The sequence below is a fragment of the Mytilus californianus genome, unplaced genomic scaffold, assembly GCF_021869535.1.
Source record: "Mytilus californianus isolate M0D057914Y unplaced genomic scaffold, xbMytCali1.0.p SCAF_20, whole genome shotgun sequence".
Taxonomy (NCBI): Eukaryota; Metazoa; Mollusca; class Bivalvia; order Mytilida; family Mytilidae; genus Mytilus; species Mytilus californianus.
Window position 1 is genome coordinate 624,613 of NW_026262669.1, and position 26,304 is coordinate 650,916.

A 26,304-nucleotide genomic window follows, 5' to 3' on the forward strand; every position below is an offset into this window, starting at 1 on the left:
TTTCTTGCTACTAGTAAAAAATAAAAATTTCACTATAATGGTCTAGTTGAAAAATTGATTCTAAAAAACACAAATATTGGTATTTGTTAAATTATTTTGGATAATGCGATTAATCACTTATTTTTCTTTATACACATACAACAGTCTTACAAATATAATTGCAAATCTGTCTCAAAATTTGCAGATTGAGGTAAAGAACTAGACCGATTGTGTACTACTATTGTACAATCCAAGATGGCGGTATACAGGTCTACCTTAACGCAGCCAGTTGTCTTTCTCGTTTTAATCGTGTCAAATTGTTTATTGGTTTAATGTATTTTTTTCCGATTTAGAAATTCTTACATACTGAATACTTATATATTATGTTGGCTTATTGATATGTATAACATTTCATTAATTTTCTCATGATTTACAAATCATGTCTCTCTAGAAATCTGATACAAGCTTTATTTTAGCATGCTTCATCATATCTATACTGTGTGGTGCATTTTGACGTCCATTACACATTAGCGTCCTACTTATCAAATTATTAAAGCGATATGTTTTTATCGTAATACCGCGTAGCTCAATGTTTTAGTATAAATCAGGCAGTTGAATTTCACCTTTGCATTGTTTCAGATTTTGTCAAGGTATATTTGGTCCTTTGATAGCATTTCAAGCTTTCTTGCGGTATGGGTTTTGCTCATTGTTGAAGACAAAGGTTGACCTATATTTGTTTCTTTCGATTCCGATGATTTAGATTTAAATAATGCATTGATTGAATTCTTAAAAAATAATGAAGCAGGTAAACGAAAAAAAATGCAAAGCGGTTTATGTGAATAAGTCAATTAACAAAACAAACTTTAAACTTGCAAAATAATAAACAAAAGAAATAGTAAAGATGAATATGATAAACGAAGATGTGGGGAATGTATTAACCGACTTACAAACCCAAAGAATTTAAAGGAAAGCACACATTTGTAAACAGCAGACAGCTGTCTCTACAATATGTCAAGCTTTGAAAAGTTCAGAGTGTACTTAAGATGCAAACACAGTATACAGAAACATATACAGATCTGGCACTGACGATAAACATTAAGATATGAGAGACTAGAACTACTGACGAGGTCTCTGACTCACGCCCTAACCTTTAGTTGATATAACACTTCAACAATGTCATGCCTTCTTAGCTCTTCTAGATTCAGGGATGCATAAATACGTATTATCGTTCAAAATTATATAACCAAAAGGGAAAAGCCACATTTATTCAAGATTAACTTTGTCTCCAAGAGTTACATCCTTAGATTCTTGATATTTTTTGTATTGGCGCATCGTTCAACTTTTTGGTTTTTGTTAATTGTTGTAGCATAATTCAGCCAGTTGCATTTCTTGTTTGAATTGTTTCAGATTGTTTCTACTCTGATGGTCTTTTTTCCAATTTAAAAATGCTTGCATACTGAAGTCTCTCTACAATTCGGATACAAGCTTTATACTAGCATGCTATCTTGTGTGGTGCAATTTTACGTCCAGTACACATTTATGTCCCGTTAACCGAATAATAAAGGCGATATATTATATCGGCATTACGGCATATCTCAATGTTTTCTTCTTCGTGTATTGTTTTAGTATAAATCAGGCAGTTGGATTTCTTCTTTGCGATGTTTCATATTTTGTCCAGTGATATAAAGGCATTTGATCTAATTTAAACCTTTCCTTGAGATATGGTTTTTGCTCATTGTTGAAGACCTTACATTGACTTATATGTAATCAAATCCACACGCTGTCAGGGTGTACGTCGTGTTTTTTTTTTTATTTCCAATGATTTAGATGTAAGTATTGCATTGATTAAAATCTGAATAAATAATTAAACAGGTACTCACAAATATTGAAGACTTGAAAGATTCATAAAAGTAAATGGTTCTATTGTAGATATGTCATTGTTATACAGATATCTAAAATGAGAAAATTGCAACGCAGTAATATGTCAAACGTTAAAATTGCCAAAAAAAAAACCAAAATTTTTTTTTAGTAAAAATGAATATGATTAACGAAGATATGAAGAATTAATTAACCGATATATAAACCCAAATAATTTAGCACATATTAAACAGCAGAGAGCTGTCCCTACAATATGTCAAGCTTTGAAAAGTTCAGAGTGTACATAAAATGTAACAAAGTATACAGAAACATACACAGATCTGTCATTAACCCCGTTTTCTCCAACTGACGATAAACATTAAGATATGAGAGACTTCTACTACTGACGAGGTTCCTGACTCACCCATTACTCTTTAGTTGATATAACACTTTAACAATGACATGCCTTCTTAGCTCTTCTAGATGTAGGGATGCATAAAGACTTATTATCGTTCAAAATTATATAACCAAAAGGGAATAGCTACAGCTTTTGAAGGTTAAATTTGCTTACTGGAGTTAAAACTTTAGATGTTTGATAATTGCTTAATTTATCAACTTCAAATTTTAGAAAACTATGTTATAGATCATGCTAGTATAAAAGGAATAAGAACTGAACTAATGACCATAGTACTCTTGTCTTGGTATATAACAAGTGCTAAAGACAGTAAATGTTTATGAAAAACAAGACAGTAAAATAAAAATAAAAATGAACATCATGACTTACAGTCGATACAAGTTTGTCATGTTGATAAATGTGTAACTCTTTAATGACCGTATCTTGTTAGAATTCAGATCTCTAAAAGATATAAAATAAATCCGATTCAAAATGACATAATACAGGTAGTGTAGTTGAATAACAAAGATGTTTAATAATTTCTGCAACCGGTGTTTTCTTATAAATTTCGTCGAAAAAATGATGAACTAAAAAGGTAACGTTCAACTGCCATATAACATGCCAAATAGCCACTGACTGCCACTAAAATCGATTGCTATGTTCTACTCCAATTCAAACTAAATCATTGTCTGTTTAAACGATAGAATGACCATTCTTAAAGACTCCATTCCGATTGTTGTGAATTAAAACGTATACATATGCTACATAATGTTATATGAGTAAGTTTTATTTTATATGGACAAACATGCAGTTATATGCCTTCAAGAAAGCTATCTTTTCAGAATTGGTAAATCACCTCTTAATGAATACCAAAATTGACAGCAGTTTTTTATACAAATAAAATAATATTGCTTACCGACAAAAACAATTTTGAAAATCAACAGTGCAAAGATCTAACCATCATGTTGGTCATTTTCAAATCTTCTGTTTGTTTATAGGCACACATTTTTATAGGCTTTGTAAAGTCCTAAGATGCAATTTTATAAATATCTTTTGAAATGTAGCAAATTATGCATGCATGCACTTTTTTCATACACCTTCTAAATTTATTTCTTTATATTTTATGCATAAAATAATAAGTAGGAGGTGAAATTACATGTATAAACAATTTGGAGTAGTAATCTGGTGCAGTTTGAAAAGGTCAAAAATTAATATGTCTTAATCTGAAGCTGCCAAACTATATTATACACCCCCTTTACATAAAATTGTCCTGAATTTGTGTGACAGTAAATAGACTTTTCTATAATTTTGACATAATTTGTCCAAATAGTAGTACAATACACCGTAAAAGCAGGTGCGAATTTTTAAATCTGCGTTTTCTGTCTTGAATAAATGCACTACGATATAACTGTTTTCTTTGACCAGTGTTTGTTATATGACTGTTTTGTGTTACTAACGTCATTCTGTCGGGCTGTTCAACATAGTTTTGATAAGAATTCCTCGACTGCTTTATACATTGTTTATATATTCCGTTATTGTTATCCTTATTCACTGTTATGACTTTCGGCCTCATATTATTTTCTCATTACCCTTAATATATCATTTTAAGAAATGGTGAGAAAACAAAATACACAACTCCTTCAAGGATATTCACGTGCGAAAAGAACCGCATTCCAAAAATAAATTCTACTGCCGTCAATCTAAATTCCCCTTCTAAATTTAGCACTTTTTACAATTGTGTCAAAGGTGCACGTGGATATCAACAAATATTCCCGTAGAATGACAGACAAGACTAATATGCTCTAGATTATCTTCTAATAATACTGTTAGGTCAACAGTGAACGGGTGAGCTTTTTCGCTTCCCTTTTCCTGTGACATTACATAAAAAACTCAAAGTCTCATTTATCTGGTTACTTGAACAAAGCGAAAGTGTGGTATCTGTAGGACAAACAGGACGAATTTTTTTTTAAACGAACACAGGAACATCTATACTGCTTCCGAGAACAGAAGAAATTAAAAAGTATAATTTACCAACATTTAGGTAAACACAATCACAATTAGATTTATAAGAGTCCAACCACTCAAAACGATCAAGAAACAACAAGGGCAATTGCATAAACAATTTGAAGATTATTGTAAAATTATCGAACTGTCTTGTATTAAACGACTGCAGACAGCATATATATCCCCTGGGTCTAAATGACAATATAATGGGACAAGGGAACATATATAAAACTTCTTCTATTGATATCATGAATATTGTTGATAAAAGACAACGTAAACATAGGTCGCATGGCAAACGTATCAATCGAAATCAGCGAATTAAACATCGTATAAATTATAAACTTGATGATCTACTATCTATATTTATAAACAATGGTAGGCATCAATTATTATGTAAACTGGATTTTATATACTCGTTATTTCTGTGTGTGTTTGTGTAACTGATAGCCGAATTTCTGTTTCAAATATATTCTATGTTTTTCCGTCCTGTATATGCATGAAATATTTGCCATTGGATTTATACCAACAACCAATCAACCATGTAATCAGCCATCCCATTAATTAATCAATAATTGTAATTCTGAAAATGACGGGAGTTTTCCACATGATAATTTTGTTTATCTAATTGTAGTGCAATTAGTCGGAGTGAAATCATGTAAATGTAATATAATGATAACATAGTTAAATGTTGTATTTAAACTGTGATGCAGGTTTCAATGGCGATTATACTATGCGTCTCATGTTATGCAATTTGCTATACACGTGTAATAGCACAATATGATTTGTGACGAATTCGACATTGCAGTCTCTGTAATAATTATTTTATTCTCCTAATCAATCAAACTGTTAGTAAATCTTCGTAGGACATCAAACTGTGAAATTATTTTATGTCGATATGCTCATTAGCGTCGCTGTCTTAAACTTTAACATCTGTTACATATCGTGAGGTCAAATTTATGAAAGGGTCCTGTCTGGTGAATTTAATATTAGTGTAATTGATCAAGAAACAACAGGGGAAATTGCATAAACAATTTGAAGATTCTTGTAAAATTATCGAACTGTCTTGTATTAAACGACTACAGCATCATATATATCCCCTGTGTCTAAATGACAATATAATAGGACAAGGGAACATATATAAAACTTCTTTTATTGATATCATGAATATTGTTGATAAAGGACAACGTGATAATAGGTCGCATGGCAAACGTATCAATCGAAATCAGCGAATTAAACATCGTATAAATTATAAACTTGATTTACTATCTATATTTTGAAAACAATGGTAGGCATCAATTATTATGTAAACTGGGTCAAATACCAATTAGTAAATTACATGATATTTTCAAGGAGTGCGACACAATTTCGTTCTGCAGCCCACTCTATGAATATTTGCGTATAATTACAGGTGTTTGCCACATTATGGCTGTTCACGCGTATCGATAAACCTGAAGATCATAAACGGCATTTTCTGAAAATTAAATATATTAACAGAGGTATTTATTTCATCAACTTATTGAGTATATTTAATGACTATTCCTTTCAAAACGTTATACATTCCTATGTTGATAACATAAAACCACCTATTATTTTGTATTAATACAATAAAAAAAACAGCAGAAGTTTAATTTTTAAATATTCATCAGTTTCATCATACATCAGTGTAGACATTACACTCCTCTAACTTGAGACTATGATCGTCGAATTGTAGATATGATCCTTATGGCCAAATTTTTACGGGGGACCTCAATATCGTTTAAGGCCGGGAGGTAAAAAACGTTTTGCTAAAAGGACCAAAATATCGTCCTCCATCGAAACAAGATTGGAATAGTGTCGTCAGGCCAAAAAAGACACCCTTTCATCGTATTGTAAAAATTGGTGTAAGCGGGGAAAATCTAATAAACATTCTCTTGATTCTTATTCAAATAAATGTATGAATGTTGTTGATATTCAAATATCACATTTTGAAAATAATTTAGAAATAGATAAAAGAGTACACAATACGCCCATTTCTAGAATAATCAACAAACTTCAAGTACTTTCAAAGCGGTTTGTGTTTGTACCAGCCGACAAAGCAACCAACGCTTAACAAATTAACAGCATTTTAAAAAAAATTAAGCAAAGCAATGACAAGTTCAACGTTTTTTCAAGCTTATTTATTTTAGTCATATAAAAACAGTCCTATTGTAAATAATTAATCATCAATTCTCTATGAAGCTCAACCAACAGATGACCATTTGAAAAAAAAAATTAAGAACAGCCTTGTTTCCATGGCTACAAGACCATGGTTGTTGAATATGTTTGTTTGTGTTATAACCTATAATTTAAACCAAAAGTTTGGCCATATTTTTTTTATATTTGGGTAATTCTTTCAGAGAATCGATGTTAAGTATTTATCTACTATTGGATTGTATTTGCAATTATGATATAACAATCATATGAGGAATTACATTGAACAGACGTTCAGAAAATAGTACAATGTACGTGTAAAGAAGCTTAATATATAAAACGTAAAGTAACAAAAATACCGAACTCCAAGGAAAATTCAAAAACGAAAAGTCTTTTATCAAATGGCAAAATTGAAAGCTCAAACACATCAAACGAATGAAAAACAACTGTCATATTCCTAACTTGGTACAGGCTTTTCCTTATGTAGGAAATGGTGGATCATGTTTTATAGCCAACTAACCTTCTCATTTGTATGACAGTCGCATAAATTCGCAAATTCCATTACATTGACACGAATGTGTGAACAAAACAAACAAGCATAATAGGTAAAATTGTCAAATTTATTTCTTTCGTCTTAAGGTCATTTCAAAAGCTATGATTGCGATTTGGGATATAACATAGTGCGTTACTGTAATAATTATTGTTAAGTAGTGTTATAAATTGTACTCACTCTTTTGTTATATGTACTTTGATACATGTACCTCATTTGTCTTTAATGTTTTCGAAAGTCATTAGAAAATGAATATTTAAAAAATATACTTACATGGTGCTTAAGTGTTCACAATCTGCAAATGTGTTTTCCGGAATTTCAGAAATCTGATTGGTGCTGACGTAGCTTATACAAAAAAGGAAATAACATTAATTTTAGCAGCCGGTAGAATTTAAGTACATTCATAGATTGCAACATGTCCTTTTTCGTATCGACCTAGTATCATCCGGTGACTCCCATATCAGCCCAAGATTGTTACCAGGGCCCATATATTTTAATCTATTTATCACATATCAAACACATGCTTAAACAAGTTGATATGATTTTATTAATCTGTCTTGCAAGATCATTCATTTGTTGTCCTTCACTAAAAGGACTTCATTATTACGAAGCTCCCAAACCGCTCATACCTGTAGTTCTTTTATGATATAATGCAGGTTCCAGCACTTTTTCTGACGTAATTACTTATGGACTTTTGATTTCGTAATAAAAGTTGTTCATCGTTATTATCATTGTAACGACATTATTCTGACAATGCCATATGTTGCCTTGGTTACATATGTATGACCTGTTATATTGCAGATTAATGATTTACGACATTAAAAATCATTTTGTAATGCACGTTACAGAAAATAGACCGAATTTTAAAAAGTTCATTCAAGGCCTAAAGCTTAAAAAAATGCCACCAATAAACAAATGGCATCTGGACATTTTTATTGTATCGATATCAGTTTTCAACGCGTAATTCGAAAATACTGTACAATGCCACAACTGGTCTGTCACTGCTTTATCCAAATCTTAAGTTTTTAATTGACAAGACATTAATTAGTATACATTTAGGTTAAATATCATAATAGTATGATGCATGGTACAATTATTTTCAAAGTGTGGTAACACATATTTATTTAATATGCAGCAAAACAAACAGTATATACATACAGATTTTGCAACTGCGGCATCTCTTTACAAAACTGAACATCAATCTCTGTTATGCTGTTATACCTTAGATTTCTAGATAAAAGATAAAAAAAATCATCCTGTCAGCAATATAAGTCAATCATAGTTATGTTTTTTCGTAATGTGTAAATAATAACAAAGCCAGTATTTGTTTTTCCATATAATTTCTTATGGTATCGTTAACATGTTTAAGCATTGCATAACATTGTATTCTCATGTTTTATTTTGTTTTGACAGTTTTGCATAATGTTCATATTGTTGTTATGGAACAAAATGTCAGCTGATTGCAATTAAAGGGGATTGTTATATCAAAATTATAAATAAAAAGTTATCTGTCATTTTCAAATATTGTTCGATAATGTAACATCGTTGGTAGGCGCAATGAACATTTGTGTAAAGTTCGCAAAATTAAGCCATAACTGTGGATGTTATTAGGTATCTTTGGAATTTCAAACACAACGAAAAAATCATCAAGAAAAACGAAAGAGAAATACCCCAACAGTTTCAACGAAGAAACCAGCTCAGTGTTTTTTTTTGTAACTTCAAAGTTCTAAAATAACACACTTATTAGAGCCAGGTAATTTGTAATCTTCCTTTGTAACTGTTTTGAATCGATTAAATGTCTTAGGTAAGTATCATAAATATAAGCCACAAATATATTATGAGTTTTTCTTAATATATATTTTACTTCCTTCGATTTTATTCGTTTAATAAGTAACAAATATATCCTTTCATTGCATTTTGCATATCGGCCTTGGTTTTCCTTTCGATCGATATTTTGACCTAAAGCTGAAGCTGATGTATAGACATGAGAGTGTTTAGATGATCAATGATATGATATTGAAAGTGCCGTGTACGTTATTAAAATAATACTTACAACACCATTGTTTGTACTTACAGGTAGTACGTGTCGTTAGGAAGGTCACGTGGAATTTGTTGTAAAGATTTGGAGTAACAGTTAACGTATGAGCCTGATGTAGATGTAGAACACGAACAAATCGACGGACATAATCCATTCACTAATCTAGTACTGATTGCAACAAGAAAGACGGGAAAAGTACTTCCTATTTTCATTCTTATGTTACAACGCTGAAAATATATATTCGCATCATGCAAATATCTTTATACATATTGACCTAATCAACGTATGCATGATCTAAACCACGCATTATTCTTTTACTACAAACATGACCCGAATCCAAAGTGGAAGGCAATATCTCTTAATATTGCAATATAAATAGTTTCATGGTTTAACTCAATGTATAAGATGGTATTCGTGTCATATCTATTATAGATATAAGTTTTTACATTTTAGTTATACAACAAAATTGAACAAGATCGAAAGATTGTAATGTAGAACGTGATGTGATCTCAGTAGAACCTAACCTTTGAAAATGTTCAATACTTTAAATATCAGTAGAAGCATGTAATGTCCAAATCTTTGAACATTTTGGAAATATAAGTCTCAGGAGAAACCTGTCTTCTTCACAATCTTTGAATACGTTGCTAAAATAAATGAGAAATGTAGTTCCTGAATACATTCAGCTTATCTTCATTCGTTTTAGTTGTTTTAAAGCTAACACGATTTAAGCCGATCTAATTCATAATTTGCTTTAACTTAATCTAAACCAGCTTCTTTGATTGTTTTTAAATGCAAGTCAATTCATTGTGTGTCTTTATCAATGATTTTTTTTTATCTTCAGTAAAGCTACTGGTGTATCCACCTAGAATAAAATGCATTTTTGTCAGTTCACTTAAAACAATTTTCTTACCTGAAGTCAACACTTATTTATACCTAAACTGATTTAAACAGTTTGATAACGAATATTTATATTCTTTTGTTAAGGACATTTTAATTAAAGTCATGCATTCATAATGTAATCTTTATGACTATACACACACTAACATATCAAATTACTAAAGTATTGATTAACGTATATAACCTTGCCCTGATTTCCCAATAACAACTTTAAAATATAACTTTAGTCCAAGAGTACGTATGTAAAAAGGAGATGTGGTATTATTGCCAATGAAACAGCTATTACCCATAGTTAAAATCGTTTGGACATTAGCAATTATAGGTCATCGTACGGACTTCGACAATGAATAAAAGTTTATACCGTAAATCAGCGATAAAGGCCTCGACATGACAACATATGTTAAAATTCAAACGAGAAAAATAACTGCCTAGTTTTTAACGAAAAATCTGACTAAGCAAAACAAGAATGACAGACATATATCAACGAGATCCTGAAAATTACAAGAACAGTGGATTTAGCATTAATTTCTCATCGTATTGTTTATTAACATATTATTAACCAAAAACATATATTGTGGTTCATGTAATAATGCAAAAGTGAACAAAAGTTTGAACCATTTTTCAAAATATCAAAAATTGTCTACTGCAGGAATAGATTACACTAGATGTATAAGACAAAACCTTTCGTAATATTTGGTTATATGATAGTGGCTAGATTTTGTTGTGGAGTGACGTTTGAGAATTTGAAGAGAACTATTGATCATCGGAAGAGACAATGCAATCTTGGTTGATAAAGATAGGAGTCAAATGCATCTTGCAACGGTCCGGGATTCAAACTCACAGCCTAGTTGACAGGCTAGTGATAAATGTAGACCGATCGGCCACCGAAGTACCAACATATAAGAAAAATTATTATAAATGACCTATTGCAACCAGCGTGCACTACTCTGCTTTCTTTTTTCGAATGTCCCTCCCCTCATCTGAGACGATTACTTAAGTGGGAAAATCTAATCCATTTTTCATTGGAGACAGTTTCTGTCATATTATACATTTCATTTCTACTGAAATCCAACACTATTCAATGGTATGGTTTGTCTGGTTGGCATGTAATTTTGTAACGCCTTTCATACAAGTGATTTATGAAATGTAAGGATTGTATGGTCAATTTAATTTAAAAGGAATCATGTATATACTAAGATAAATGCTACGTGAAATCAATGAATACATCATATTTGTTACGTTTCTATGTTTCAAAATCCCCATATGTAGTTGTACAGAGTGAGTTTGCACATCAATATTTCCATGCATATTGAATCAAAACATATAAACATACTAACATACTCATTTGTATATCAATATTTGAAGTTTCGCAGATATCAAGAGGGATTGGTTGTCAATCGAACATAAAATCTATATTTGTTTAAAAGTATAGACATCCATATTAGATCTGAAACCAATATTCAAGACCCAATGATCATTTGTTGGCAAATGAAGTATCCAATCATTTATGTGCATCATGAAAAAAAGATCATTACACGACAAACACGGGAAGAGGTCCATTCTACAATGCACAAGTGATTAAAGGGAACTTGAAAAATATATTGAGGGAATAATTGAAATTAATTTAACTAACTATACAGTACACCATGTCACATCGACCAATACAACCCTTCAAAACAGAAATACAAACAAACACAAACAAAACGAACAATACTTGGTCCAGATATCGTAACTTGAGACTACATATTATGTTCTATCCCTTTTTCGTAAACGTACAACATGTGAGTGTCGGGTTCGACCTGTGTTACGTACGCACAAACTTAACCTTAAGCCGGTCTACACACAATCAACAGAATGCCCACTAACTATAGCATAACATAAAGACGGCACTCACTTTTGTAAAAGAAAGTTAAATCAAGACCCTATTTATCACAAGTTAAATTAACAGATATATCGTATGGTGGATTACTACTCACAAAAAATGTTTTTGTGAACATATCATTCTTTATGGAAAATTTACAGTAAAATTATTTTAATTACACATTCACAGCTGGAGATTCCGTTATGTCTTCCGCAAGACCACTGGAATGCAAAACGGTTTACATTTGATTTGTGTTTTCATAACTATATATGGGTTTTGTAAACAAAAATATTAATGATAAAAAGTGGCTGGACCTATGTAGGGTGTAAGGTTCCGACTAAATCGTTGAGAATAAAATAGTCAACAAAAATGTTGCAAATTGTTTTATTTTTTCATTATCTATGTTCATATAACAAGGAATTTCAACCAGTATATGTATGAACATAATATGTTTTCTCTCTTAAAACAATAATATAAAACAAGTTGCTTTCTTTTAAAACTAAGAACAGTAATCGTGTTTCCTATAACGCTGAACGGTGAGTGTGCTGTGTGGTTATAATGCTAAACATATTATATTATTCAGTTGATATGCAGTTGTATCGATCGATGTTTTGCTACATGCAAAGAACAATTGAAACGAGACCAACTAAAAGTTAACGGCGGTTGGTGCATGATTATAAAACGAGGTGTGTCGAGTCTTAACAAAAAAAAAAAAAAAAAGTAATTTAACAAAATTACCGATCTCCCAGGAAAATTCAAATCGAAAAGCACCTTATCAAATAGCTGAATCAAAAGCTCAGACACATCAAACGAATGGAAAACAACTATCATATTCCTGTCATATTCCTGACTTGGTACAGGCATTTCCTTATGTAGAAAATGTTGGATTAAACCTGGTTTTATAGCTAGCTAAACATTTCACTTGTATGACAGTTGCATAACATTCCATTATATTGACAACAATGTGTGAACATAACAAACAGACATACTCCTAAGTCAGGAACCTGTTGTTCAGTGGTTGTCGTTTGTTGGTGTGGTTCATAAGTGTTTCTCCTTTCTCGTATTTGATAAATTAGATCGTTAGTTTTCCTGTTTGAATTGTTTTACACTAGTCATTTTTGGACCCTTTATAGCTTGCTGTTCGGTGTGAGCCAAGGCTCCGTGTTGAAGGCCGTATGTTGACAAATAATTGTTAACTTTTTACACATTGTGACTTGAATGGATAGTTGTCTCATTGGCACTCATACCACATCTTCTTATTTATATAATAGGAAAAAATGTCAAAAATAGGGGTACAGCAGTCAACATTGTGTTATAATCTTAATCACTATAAAAACAAACAAATATGTCAACAAGAAAAAAAAAATGGCATATAGGCAAAGCACATAAGCAAAAATGAAAGACAAGAATTCAAAAAGATGAGCATAGCACAATTACACAATGGCGGGAAGTATAAGTACCGAGCCACGCCAAAAGGATATTACCAAAAATGGACTAGACAGTAAAGGTTAATAATTTACCAAAGACAAATAAGAGAACACCATAACATGTAATTAAGATAAAAACAACGTCAGTACCTAGAAACTATACTTCAAGACCATCATGTATTATTTGTGAAGTTGATACGGACTATTTATCAACAAGGTCTTGATATATTCCGATGAACTTTTTTAGAAAAAGGACGAGACGTTCTTTGACATAACCCTGGTTCCTCATCTTTCACTAGTGACGTTTTATAAATTCTGACTAACAGCTGCTCTTGAATACCGAATGAGTTGGAAACTATATATTCCATATGCAGGTGAAGTTTGTATATCGCTCAGACATTGGTGAAGTTTTATAAAGTCTGATTAGCAGCTGCAAGCTCTAGAATACGTTAAAGGATTATGTTGAATATCTAGTGAAAAGCTATATTTTCATTTCACAGTGAATATGTATAGAAATGATTTTGTTTGCATTAGAGTTATTTTTCACATGGTATGATTTATCCATTCCTAACACAAAATTTGTTATATGCATTTCAAAATGTCCTTTTACCTATACAAAATCGAATCATATAGAAAATGCTTTAAGATAAAAAGGACTGGCATGTTTTCGAGTTCTAAAATATTGCGATGATTAATATTGTGACAACTAGTACATTATGCACTAATGCATAATCAAAATAGGGATCTAATTTATCCTAGCATTGATTCATATCAATACAAGCTTGTACAAACGCGTTAAGCGTATTGAATTGTATTGTATAGTTTTAATATTCTATTTTGACTATTTAAAAGGTATATTAAATCGTGCCATTCCGCCCAACATGTTAAGTTGTTCGCTACTCTGTTTCAAAATAACAAGCTTTTCAAAAGACTGTAACAGTTATAACTTGATAGTATACAAATAAACGAACTACAAAAACGGAAAGAAATGAATGGTCCATAACTGTATCGAGATATAAGCCATTGAAAATTTTGCGGGAAATGATTCTCTCTAGATTTTTCATGCATTTAACATTGACACCTTTTTTCTTTCAAAAACTACGAAAAAATAACAAGGATTTTAAATGGATAAAACAAGAGAATTCCGAATTTCTGGCAAACAATTAAAAACAAGAGGATCTTACATCCTTATATGACAGTTGTTTTCCATTCGTGTGTTATGATAAGGGACTTTCAGTTTTGAATTTTCCGTTGAATTTTGTATTTTTTTAATTTACTTTTCACTTTCAGGTTTAATTTGGAAGGTACAAAAATAAAATAAAAAACAAAACGAACTCCAAGGAAATTCATGTTGGAAAGTCTATTATCAAATGGCAAAAAGAAGAGCTCAAACACATCAAACGAATGGAAAACAAAAGTCATATTCTTAACTTGATACACGCATTTCGTTATGTAGAAAATGGTTGCTTAGACCTGGATTAAATCCCGTATGATTTAAATGAAAAAGGAGAAATGTTAGTCGTATACGGAATGGTGTATGGTGCATGTTGTAATGGTGCATCGTGTAAGTGGGAAGTTTACACAATCCAATGACTGTATAGTAATTCAATTTCATTTATATAAAAAATTATAAGAAAAAATGTGTATGAGATGAACTTGATTCATATCAAACTTGATGATAGTGCATGATTCAGATGCGAATATATGATCCATTTAACCATACACCTTATTTCCCGATACACTATACGACATTTGTAAGTATACAAATTCCAGTATCCCATTTTTTTCTTATCCATAATGCTAATCATTTACGGAAAAACGTGCGTGTACGAATTATGTTCCAACATCTAAGTTATCTAAGGTAGTTTGGCATACCGTTGTAGTGACATCACTAACTTTAATAACCTATTCACGATCTTATGTATGATTATTTTTCCTTCATGCCAAAATTTTTTGAATTCTAAATAATACTTAAATCAGTAAAAGATTGTTGCATTTTCATAATGCCGTGTCTGAGCAGTGACAATCCTATTCAGGCAATAATAATATTTGAGGCATGCCCATATCAACGTTTTGTTCCACTGCCGCGCCTTACAACAACGGTACAGCAAGACGAAATGCCTAAATGACCAATCATCAGCGGGTCAACATGGTGTTACCACTCCGCATCAATTAAAATTGCATTACGAAACGGCATTTGCCACAGCAAGTACATCTGCAACATCATTCTCTTACATTCGCGTTATGTCAAGGCAGACATACTCGAGTCAAAAAACGTTTCTTATATACAGGCATTTCACAGAATCCACTACAGTTAAATCCGCAAAATAAAAACAAAAACTAAAATCAGACTGCAATTGGTTACACAGAGATAAATTCCGGAGGGCCAATACTTAACTCAACTCAAAGAACACATGTAAATAAGGTTTCAGTGCATACCAAACACTTGACCATTACACGTGACGTAATAAATTCGTCTTTTGAAAACTTTATGTCGACGATAAGTAATTGAACTGATGTTATGTTTATGTATTGAAATTGTACATTAACAGAAAAGAAATCTAGTGTTAGGTTATTACATTCCGTTAGTACATTTGGTTTGGTACTACTTTGATTGAGATTAAACAGTGGTTAATATCTCCAGAACAAAAATTCATATGTGATGTATGAATCTTTATATTGCCTCTACTATGAAAAATCATACATTATACATGTTGCACATGTTGTAGGTTTATGTTGTTTTTCGTTTAGTCTTGTGTGTCCTTTTGCAGATGTTTGGTTGGTATGAATGTCATAGTTTTATTTCTTAATTAAACCATTTTTAAAACTGTCGTACTGCTCCATTTATATTGCGTCTGTAGTGCTTCAGTCTTATAAAGTGTACATAGGTAATATAGAAGTTAAGTTTGATTACATATATATAAAAGAGAGGCGAAAGATGCCAAAAGGGACATCCAAACTCAAGTCGAAAATAAACTGACAACGCCATGCAAAAAAAAAAAAGAAAAGAAAAAGATAAATGACAAGCAAGAAAATACAAAACACAATATATATAACAAAATAGAATAACAAAGGCTATGGGGGTATCCATCCCTGACACAAAATCAGTACACGCACAATAAAAACACACACAATGCAAAGGAACAGCGCTCTCATTACTGTTCCTCATATCAAAGTTACAGTGAAAAAATATACACAATAATAAATTGTATTTATGAAATGTTAACACTGACGTTAACAGAAACTGATTTAAACAGTTAGTTTGATAACCAGCAGGTCTATGCTGTTTATATAACGAATTGAAATAACTGACAAGAAAATAGAAACAAAGATTTCCTTCCGTAGTCTGTATGGTTTTTCAAATACAAATATATGAAATAGCCTTTAACGACAATCGCCTTGCACGAAATATTTAACTAATCTCTGTAAAACACACCATTTCTTTACACGTCCGCCTATCATATATAAAAAAAACAAAGATGAAATATAACAAGTTGTTTTTGTTACAAATTATATTTAAAAAGTCTTAAGCTTATTAGTTACTTTTATTTACATTGTGCACTTTCTTTTCAAAAACAAATTGCTTTTATTCTTTTATACTTTCCGGTTCATTATGTTGATAACAATGCTGTCTTTCTTCAACTTATTTACAACTTCTATGGATAGTACGATATAGATGTTTTATTGAAAAAAAAAGCTGTCAGATCAATTAAAAGTTCACAATAAAAAAAGTCTTAATAAATACATGTATATCCAATCACAAAACCATTAACATTCAAAAGGTCATTATTTGATTTTAACCTTAAAACATTCAACACTCATCACACACAAATCTATTATGCCAATTAGTCTTCGATTATCAGTACTGAATATTTGTTAATTCAAAGGAAATAGTCAACATTCACCAAACGTTATCATTTAGCGTTTAACATTAAACAACGTATTTCATTATTCGACTGTGAATGTGAATGTTAAACATTCAGATGTTCATTAGGACAATGTATTTTTAATGTTTAGTATTTAATATTATTTTAGACTTTCATAAAATGCTAAAAACAAACAAAAAAAAAACAAAAAAAACAAAAGTACCGTTAAGATTGAATTTCCATTATTAGCGACAGATGGTTACATGCACAAACTTATCACTAAATTAACGTCCTGTGACATATTCCGTACTATGTCTATCCCAGGTTACTGCGTTTCTAGTTACCGAATTAATGAAAATTACCTTATAATCTTGCGCACAAAATCAAACGTTCTAGTGCTTACGAAGATTCACGCAAATACGTCATTAGCATACATAGGCAAATATTAAATTCATTTTCTTATTGAAAATATTTTTTTTTTTACATATTGAAGACTTGAAAATAAAAAGTGTTAATCTGATTTTCATGATGTTTGAGCTGGATTTGAAAAAAAAAATAAAAAAAAAAAAAAATAAACCATTAAACAGGTCATTTGTATTTCAAATTGTCTATTTATTTGTAGAAAAGATTACTACGTCATATCAATTAGTGACAACAAGCATCAGAACCTATTTTAAAAAAGAATACTGCAAAACTCCATTACATGTGGCATAATCAATTCAACAATTGTTTGTTAAGATATGTTTTACATTTTGTATTACGTTTAAGTGTCATTTTAAACAATAAAATATGCTTAAACAAATACATTACCATATATATAACAAATCTTATATTTTCAAACATTATACATTAAAATAACATAATAAGTATTTTAATCAACATGCTGTTGCTCATGATTTATTGCATTTCAGGTTCATCATAACTGTCGGTACATTAGGCCGTATTAACACCACAAATGTCACTCTAGTACAGACAAACCTGTGCAACCTAAAAAATTTAAAAGCAAAGCTGAACCTAGATAAAAATAACATGCATGCATTTTAAGTTTCAGGATATTAAAAAAATAACTTAACTGGATGTTACTATTCAATTTTCTTTTATCATTCCTGCAGAAGCTAACAAAATAGACTAATACCTGATATTCATATAATGAAGACATAATCTTTCAATCAGTTTAATTGAAGTCTGGAGCTGGCATGTCAGTTAACTGCTAGTAGTCTGTTGTTATTTATGTATTATTGTCATTTTGTTTATTTTCTTTGGTTACATCTTCTGACATCAGACTCGGACTTCTCTTGAACTGAATTTTAATGTGCGTATTATTATGCGTTTACTTTTCTACATTGGCAAGAGGTATAGGGGGAGGGTTGAGATCTCATAAACATGTTTAACCCCGCCGCATTTTTGCGCCTGTCCCAAGTCAGGAGCCTCAAGCCTTTGTTAGTCTTTTATTATTTTTAATTTTAGTTTCTTGTGTACAATTTGGAGTTTAGTATGGCGTTCATTATCACTGAACTAGTATATATATTTGTTTAGGGGCCAACTGAAGGACGCCTCCGGATGCGGGAATTTCTCGCTACATTGAAGACCTGTTGGTGACCTTCTGCTGTTGTCTGTTCTATGGTCGGGTTGTTGTCTCTTTGACACATTCCCCATTTCCATTCTCAATTTTAAGTTGGGAAAGAGGTTTGAGAAACCACCTTCATTTAGAAGATTGATTTGCATGATCAATAGAGAGACAATATATATCAGCAATTTGCGATGTAAGCTTTGCAACTGCGTGGGCATGTGTTCAATATGCATGCCTTCAAATATAGAATAATTTGCAATGTCAACATGGCATGGATTATAAAAAAAATATTAAAAGAACCTATTAATCAATTATCTAGTTACACACATATATTTATATTTATAATCGTTATTGATTAATATACTCAATAATACATGTACTAGATATTCGGATAAATTGCTTTTGTTTTATGAAAAGTAGAGTAAACAAAACTACCTAACTCCTAGGAAAATTCAAAACAGAAAGTCCCTTATCAAATGGCAAAATCAAAGCTCAAACACAACAAACGAATGGAAACAACTGTCATATTCCGGATTGGTACAGGCATTTTCTTATGTAGAAAATGGTGGATTAAACCTGGTTTTACATCTAGCTTAACCACTTGTATGACAGTAGCATAAAATTCCATTATATTGACAACAAGGTGTGAACAAAACAAACAGACATGAGAGGTAAAAATGTCAAAAAGTGGGGTACAGCACTCAACATTGTGTTTTAATCTTAATCACAATAAAGGCAAACAAATATGTAAACAAAGAAAAACAAAATGGCATACAGACAAAGTATATAAGCAGAAAGAAAGGACAAGAATACAAAAAATGACCATAGCACAATAACACAATGACGGAATGTATAAATAACGAGCCACGCCAACAGAATATTACCAAAATGGACTAAACAGTAAAAGTTGATAATATACAAAGACAAATAAAAGAACACTTTTACACGTAATTAAGATGATAAACAACGTCAGTTCCTAGAATCTATACTTCAAGACCATCATGAATTATTTTTGAAATTGATACGGAATATCTATCAGCAAGGTCTTGGTATTTTGACTTACTATCGTTTTTTTTTTCACAATATATAATAAAATGCACACAATTTGTAATAAATCGTCCATTTGGCCAACTGTGAAACTAATAACATATAAGTATATGGCTTTATGTGTATGTAGCACTCAAGTTCTCATCCAAACAAACGTGCATGGGCATGTTGGTGTAATATTCGTCGCTGGATCATATATGTTCAGCCTTCACGACATAAGACAGTGTTTATATTTAAACTTAGAATTTTACGTTGAATCGAAATGAACTTTTTCTAATATTTGTATTTTTGAAAGACTGTATAAAACTCAGATTTCAATGGGTTTATATTTATGCTCTTTTGTAAAAGAGGGACGAAAGATACCAGAGGGACAGTCAATCTCATAGATCGAATACAAACTGACAACGCCATGGCCAAAAATAAAAAGACAAACAGACAAATAATAGTACATATGAGAAAACTAAAGACTAAGCAACACGAACCCCACCACAAACTGATGGTGATTTCAGGTGCTCCGGAAGGGTAAGTAGATTCTGTAACAGTTTTTCGACTTCGTGGTTCTACATGTAGGAATGACTGCCATACAAGTGGGAGGTTTTGTGTGCATACATAAGTGCCTATAACAAGCCAAGTAAACAAACTGAAGCCATAATAAACAAAATTCTAGATTGTCATTCAACTTTTATTCTAAAAAGGAAAAGGCCGTACATGGGTGGGGAGATGTGCGAATTTGAATTTTGTTTTCATTTACCATAATTAATGAAACTCTCAAGGGAAATAAAAAGAAATAACCAAAACTTCAAAATATTTTGTTTATCTTCGACAAAATCTTGGCGGGGTTTATTTGGGGAGGGGATATCTATGTTTTTTTAAAAATAATTTTACAAATATTATTATTATTTGATTTTATTATGATTTTCATGTACCCAGTTTTGTGACAAGAAAAAGTGGACGTGTTTATTCAACTTGTTTTCAGTAATGAACTGCAAGATAATGAAATAAATAAATATTAATATGCGTCGTGCACTGAATTGATCCCATTGAAGTCATCATTACTAATTTTGAAGTTAGACTTACAATTCAGTTCGAATATAAATTACTTCAACATTAAAGCTGATTGGAGATTTACCTATATATAAATTGATCAATAATTAACGTTTTAGATCAATAAATTATGTGCTTCTGCATGGAACAATTTTTTGTATGATATGTCGTATGTTTTATTTCTTGAAGCATGACCCAGTTACATCTGTCGTAAAGAATGTCGACCACTTACTGATGATACTGTATAACACATAATTTTAAATGTACATACAAATTTGCAGTATTCAATTTTAACACTTTAAATGTTTGAGTCGATATTTGCAACATATGAATAAGAAAATAAAGAAACTCCGGTATTCATTGTTTTTAGAGCTGATTTTTTTGCAATTGATAAAGGTTAATATTTCGAATTAAAAGTGTTTTTGAATCGTAATAGTTTTATATATACGTAAAATATTAAGTAAAAAGTCACTATCACAAAGTAAAGAAATGTACAAATGTACAAAAGTGATGTAGTTTATTTTATAATTCACACAATTAGTAACGCGAAAGGTATTTTCAAGTGCACGTAAACAATAGACTCTGAAATCTGTAGTAAACTCCGGTAGACATTGTCATGCCCATTTTGAGCGCGTTAACGTAATTATAGTAAACGCGCGTTTACCAGTTAACAAACGCTAATATGCATTTACTTTATGTGATGATTAGCTTGCACCCAACTGTAGTTTACTAACATAAGCGATAAACAAGTATTTCTTCATATGCTACGGTGTCAATTGACGACCTATGTGCTAAAAAACAGAGTTGGTGCAATACTACAAATGCTGAATGAATCTCTTGTAAATAGAAACAAGACACTAAGGAACAATAAAGCAAATCTGACAGAAAAAGAAAATCAACACCTTCACTGGATGAAAATAGACGAAAAACAAACAGTTAATAAACCAACACTAAAGATTGAGAAACATGAACAAAATTGAGAAATAACTGGACGAATCTTCGTGTTTCGGATTTGTCAGCAATTTCTACAATATCTGTTTTTTCCCCAAATTCCCAGTTTAGCTATCACTTTATTACAGCAAAAATAAATACACTGTCATGTGTATAAAATTCATTGACAATACATTCAATATATTCAAATGAATTTAAAGGAAACATACTATCTTTTGAATGTCAAGGATATTTACTATCTTGTGAATGTCAAGAATGAATACTGTCTTGTAAATGTTAAGGATAAATACTATCTTGTGAATACTATGTCTATAATATTTTACTGTTTAAAAGTTATGCTTTGTCAATGAAAAGATTTATAAAATGGTCGATATTAAAAAGAAAATCCTTTAAGCAATATAAAGAAAATCATTTCATAAAAATTGGCTTAATGGATACGACTAACAAATGATAGGTTTCCATGTTCGATATTTACAGTTAAAATTGAGAATAGAAACGAGGAATGTTTCAAAGAGACAACAACCCTATCAAAAAACAGAACACAGCTCAAGGTCACCAATGGGTCTTCAACACAGCGATAAAATCCCGCACCCGGAGACGGGCTTCAGCCGGCCACTAAAAAATGTGTACTAGTTCAGCGAAAATGGAAGTAACACTTAACTCCGAAACATATAAATGAACCAAGATTAAAAAAAGAAAAATACAAGCCTGACAAAGGCCAGAGCCTCCTGATTGGGACGGGCGCAAACATGCGGCGAGGTTAAAAATGTTTTCTGGAAGCACATTTAGATACGCTCTATTTGAAGTATCAACTTCCTATCTATGTATGTAGCGTCGTACACTGAATAAATATTAAATGGATAAATGCAATTAGTAAATAACTATCAAAGTGCAAATATAAACACAATATCACGTCCTTAAACAAAAGGAAAACAAAAGCGGCCGCTTACTTGGAAATCAAACCAAACAGGTGTTCTCTACAGCAGTATCTCTTCTCAGTAGCTATAGCTTGTTGTTTAACCAAAATCAATTAAAGACTTTATTATTAAAAAGCGAAATAAACACTCGGGTTAGAACAGTGAGATAAAACGATCAGGCGTTGACCATATGTTTGTTCTTCTTTTATCTTATCAGCTCTTCAATTTCTTTGTATAAGTTTTGGATTGTCAAAAAGTTTGGCATTAATCCTCAGTGAAGCGCCATGTGTTGTCGAAATGATCATCTGGTACAGTCAATTCGAACCGTATATGTTCTTACTATCTTTTGTGCAGACACGTCTGTTGGTGAACTGTTGGACCCCGAGGGTATCACCAGCAAAGTATCCATTAATTTGATATACTAACAAGGTGAATTAACATGAATTTTACAATCCTTGTTAAAATCGATTTATTCACTCTATTCCAAATTTTGATTATATGTGTGAAACTATGGAAAGTGGAAATGGAGCTCTCTGTCAAGTTCGATAGTTATGAGTTGTTTGTTCGAGAAATAATACAGGCCGTATAGAAACATCTACACTTCCTAAGTACACATTTTGTTTTCTCTTTCTTTTTGGTTTATTGCTTTGAAGACTTCGACTTTTCATATGTTATCTCCTTATATTATAATTTAGATAAGCAATTGGCATTGATTTCTTATTAAAATCAGAAAATGTGATATGATTGCCATTATGTTCTTTGATAACATTTACATTAACCACCAAGATGGCAGCGTCAAGATTAATCTTAAAGTAACTGTAAGTTCTTACCTGTCCTGACATTGAAGTAAACGCTTAATGGTGTGTATAAAATTTCTTAACCAAAATTACTATACCTTTCCGCAAGGACCTTGTAACTATTGACATAAAAACATTAATGAAATGCATTCGTTATTTAATTTAAATCTCACTACAAATACACCTTAAATAGGTTATATTAACAGGTATACAGTGACAAAAATGTCCTTGACGAAATTTGCTTATTATGTACCGATCTTGTCATTTAATCTGCACAGGATAATATTCATAAGCACCAATAATAAAATGTAAGATAGAAAGCTTTTAAACTGGTGATCGAATTTGCTTTATTTCTACATAATGTACAGTACTTGATATTTACTTTGTTGTTACGGGATAAGTTGGTGTCTTCCTATCTTTGTATTTTAATTGCTTTGTACATTTTGATGATTGGTGTGTATATAAAATATTGTTTAAATGATATTCCTTTCAAGATTGCCAGTTTATTTGTGTAATACTTTCCATAAGACTTTAAATGCATTATAAGAAACCCCGAGAGTTCGCAAGTGCACCATTTTGACTTTAACAGGCACTTCGAACGACAGAAATTTCAAAAGCATTGTCTACTTTAAAAAATACAATACCATTGAAAAATATCTTAAATCACAAATAGTTTCCTTTAAATAAAAATAACAGAATGATGTAATCATTTCATAAAGTTGCAAAGCCATTTAGCCTGCCTTTACCGGGTATTGTCTTTTTTCTCCGCATTATGTTTTCTTACATCCTATACAGCGACGGAACACTAACAAAGGCATTTCTTTATATTGATCTTATTTCATTGTTGTTGATCTTTCTACTGAAAAGATGACCCAAATACAACTATCAATTACACCTTTTTGTAGGGGTCTTTGTTTAATATATTAATTTGCATGTTTGTTTAAATTAATTTGTCAGTTTTTGTGTATGTCTGGGATGTATGCTTACACAGTTTTGGCCTCCTGGTCCCAATTATTGTCACATTACCGTAAAATGACTGTTTGGGTTGCTCACCCAATTTTGTCAATGTAATGGAACAATAAACAGCTGTCATACAAATGGGAGGTTTAGCTAGCTATAAAACCAGGTTAAGGTGGTACATAGCATTACAGGGAGATAACTCTGTAAAAATCAGCTGAATGTTTGAATCACGTTCAATTATTTAGGAAATGTTAAGCTTCTCAATGATTAAAATTAGTGTTTGTCAAACTGCTATATATCTAATGAAATTTTTCCGATAAAGTGTGTGGTTCAAGTTTTTTGAAGTTTTTATATTTTTGTCAAATGGTCAAAGTTGATATTTTGTCAAAATGTTTTGAAAATGAACGTGCCAAATTAATTTTATTCAAGGTGTTTGGTACCACCTTTAACCCACCATTTTCGTCGGGAAATGCCTGTACCAAGTCAAGAATATGGCATTTGTTTTTCACCCGTTCCATTGATTGATAGTGTTTGATTTTTGTCTCTATTAAATTATGCACATTATTGTATATTGCATTGGAATCAGTAATATTAGTAAAACATTTGCACAATAAATATGACCAATAATATATACACTAAGACGTAAAATTCCTTAAAAACATATTTTAATCGTCAAAGCGAATGTGAAAGTGTGACATCGAGATTATTTTTCAATTCATAATCGTACTGAATGTAAACTTGTACGCTATAAGTTACTGTATCAGGTTTATAGCTAAACTTACTGTTTAGGGTGATGGATTTTACGTAAAGCTGAAGCATGATTAAATTGACGTTTGTTTTATTTTGTGTGTGCAGTTATATTATATCAAGTATGTGCAAAAAGTATGTACTTACTCTTCTGAGAGAAATAACTAGAAATATTCAACATACCTTAGCTCTTAGGTTATACGACAGCAATCCTATTAGTTTCAGATTTTTTACATTTAATCAGGAGCAAACCCCACCACATTCTATCATGTTTTCCTTTCGGTTATTGTTTGTAATAAATAAATCAGGCGTTGGTTTCTTTCGATTGAATTATTTTACATTTATATGTCAGGGACCTTTATGGCTTGCTATGCGGTATGGATTTTGCTCATTGTTGAAGGACGTATGGTGACCATTGGTTGTTAACTTCTATGTCATTTGATATCTCGTTGAAAATTGTCTCATTTACAATCATATCGAATCTCCTTATTTTCATACTAAAGGCTTGCATACTTACTATGGTGCTGATTTCTGTTTGTTAAAGGTCCAGTGACAAATACGTGATACTCTATAGGACCAAAAAATTTGAACAATCGATTGATAAGTCACTTATAGACCTTGATACTACATTACAACGGGTTCTTTTACCTGTAGAAAGCGTAAAACTATCACGGATATAACACTACATCCGACCTAAATTCGTAATGAACGTATACACCCTGTACTGTCAAACATGCTCGAAAAAGTTTCACACTTGGACTATATTCATATACTTCGGTTAACCATAGGGGTAGAACAAACACAAACAGAATATATATAATTTTGACCTTTAATTTCAAACATGTGTTATTAAAAAGGCACTATCAGCTATAATCACACAACGATTGTGTGTTTTGTATGTCGAAACCATAGTAGCTTATGTATTTCTTTATATTAGATTATAATACTTGTAAATAAACGTTGTTGGCTGCTTAATAAAAAAAAAGAAAAAAAAACCTATTGATTACAATCAAGTTAATGATAAACCTTATTATTTATGAATAATCAATTATAAATTTTTGTTATCTTATGATAATATATTACAGTTTTCATTACGTATCTCAGATAGAACATTAATACGTCAGTATAATTTATCATATTCACAAAGGATGAAAGAATGTTTGTTTCACTAGTCAATTGTAAAGTATCATAAACTTTGTTTAACATTTGCAAAATTAAACAGGTTAATT

The 26,304-nt window shown here is 31.2% G+C and overlaps 2 protein-coding genes across 26 annotated transcripts in view; one reads left to right on the forward strand and one right to left on the reverse strand.

Annotated features, from left to right (window-relative positions):
- LOC127731659 (tight junction protein ZO-1-like) overlaps positions 1 to 26,304 on the forward strand; it is a 611,031-nt gene that overhangs the window by 288,197 nt on the left and 296,530 nt on the right. The window contains exon 32 of one of the 3 annotated variants that reach the window (XR_007995665.1): positions 12,471 to 12,480. The exons of the other annotated variants lie outside the window; for them this stretch is intronic. The gene's annotated coding sequence lies outside the window, so the exon portion shown is untranslated. Of the gene's footprint in view, positions 1 to 12,470; positions 12,481 to 26,304 lie in introns of those variants that run through there. 3 annotated transcript variants of the gene reach the window in all.
- Positions 1 to 26,304, reverse strand: part of LOC127731663 (leucine-rich repeat-containing protein 15-like) — a 286,215-nt gene that overhangs the window by 36,908 nt on the left and 223,003 nt on the right. For 3 of the 23 annotated variants that reach the window (XM_052240449.1, XM_052240448.1, XM_052240438.1), the window contains exons 1-6: positions 23,402 to 23,457; positions 9,028 to 9,218; positions 8,112 to 8,183; positions 7,227 to 7,298; positions 2,621 to 2,692; positions 1,860 to 1,931 (exon numbers count right to left, since the gene is read on the reverse strand). The exons of 14 other annotated variants lie outside the window; for them this stretch is intronic. In XM_052240449.1, the coding sequence (XP_052096409.1) occupies positions 1,860 to 1,931; positions 2,621 to 2,692; positions 7,227 to 7,298; positions 8,112 to 8,183; positions 9,028 to 9,218; positions 23,402 to 23,413 (491 nt within the window). In that variant the 5' untranslated portion in view covers positions 23,414 to 23,457. 6 more of the 23 variants (XM_052240439.1, XM_052240441.1, XM_052240442.1 and 3 more) reach the window with 5 other exon arrangements.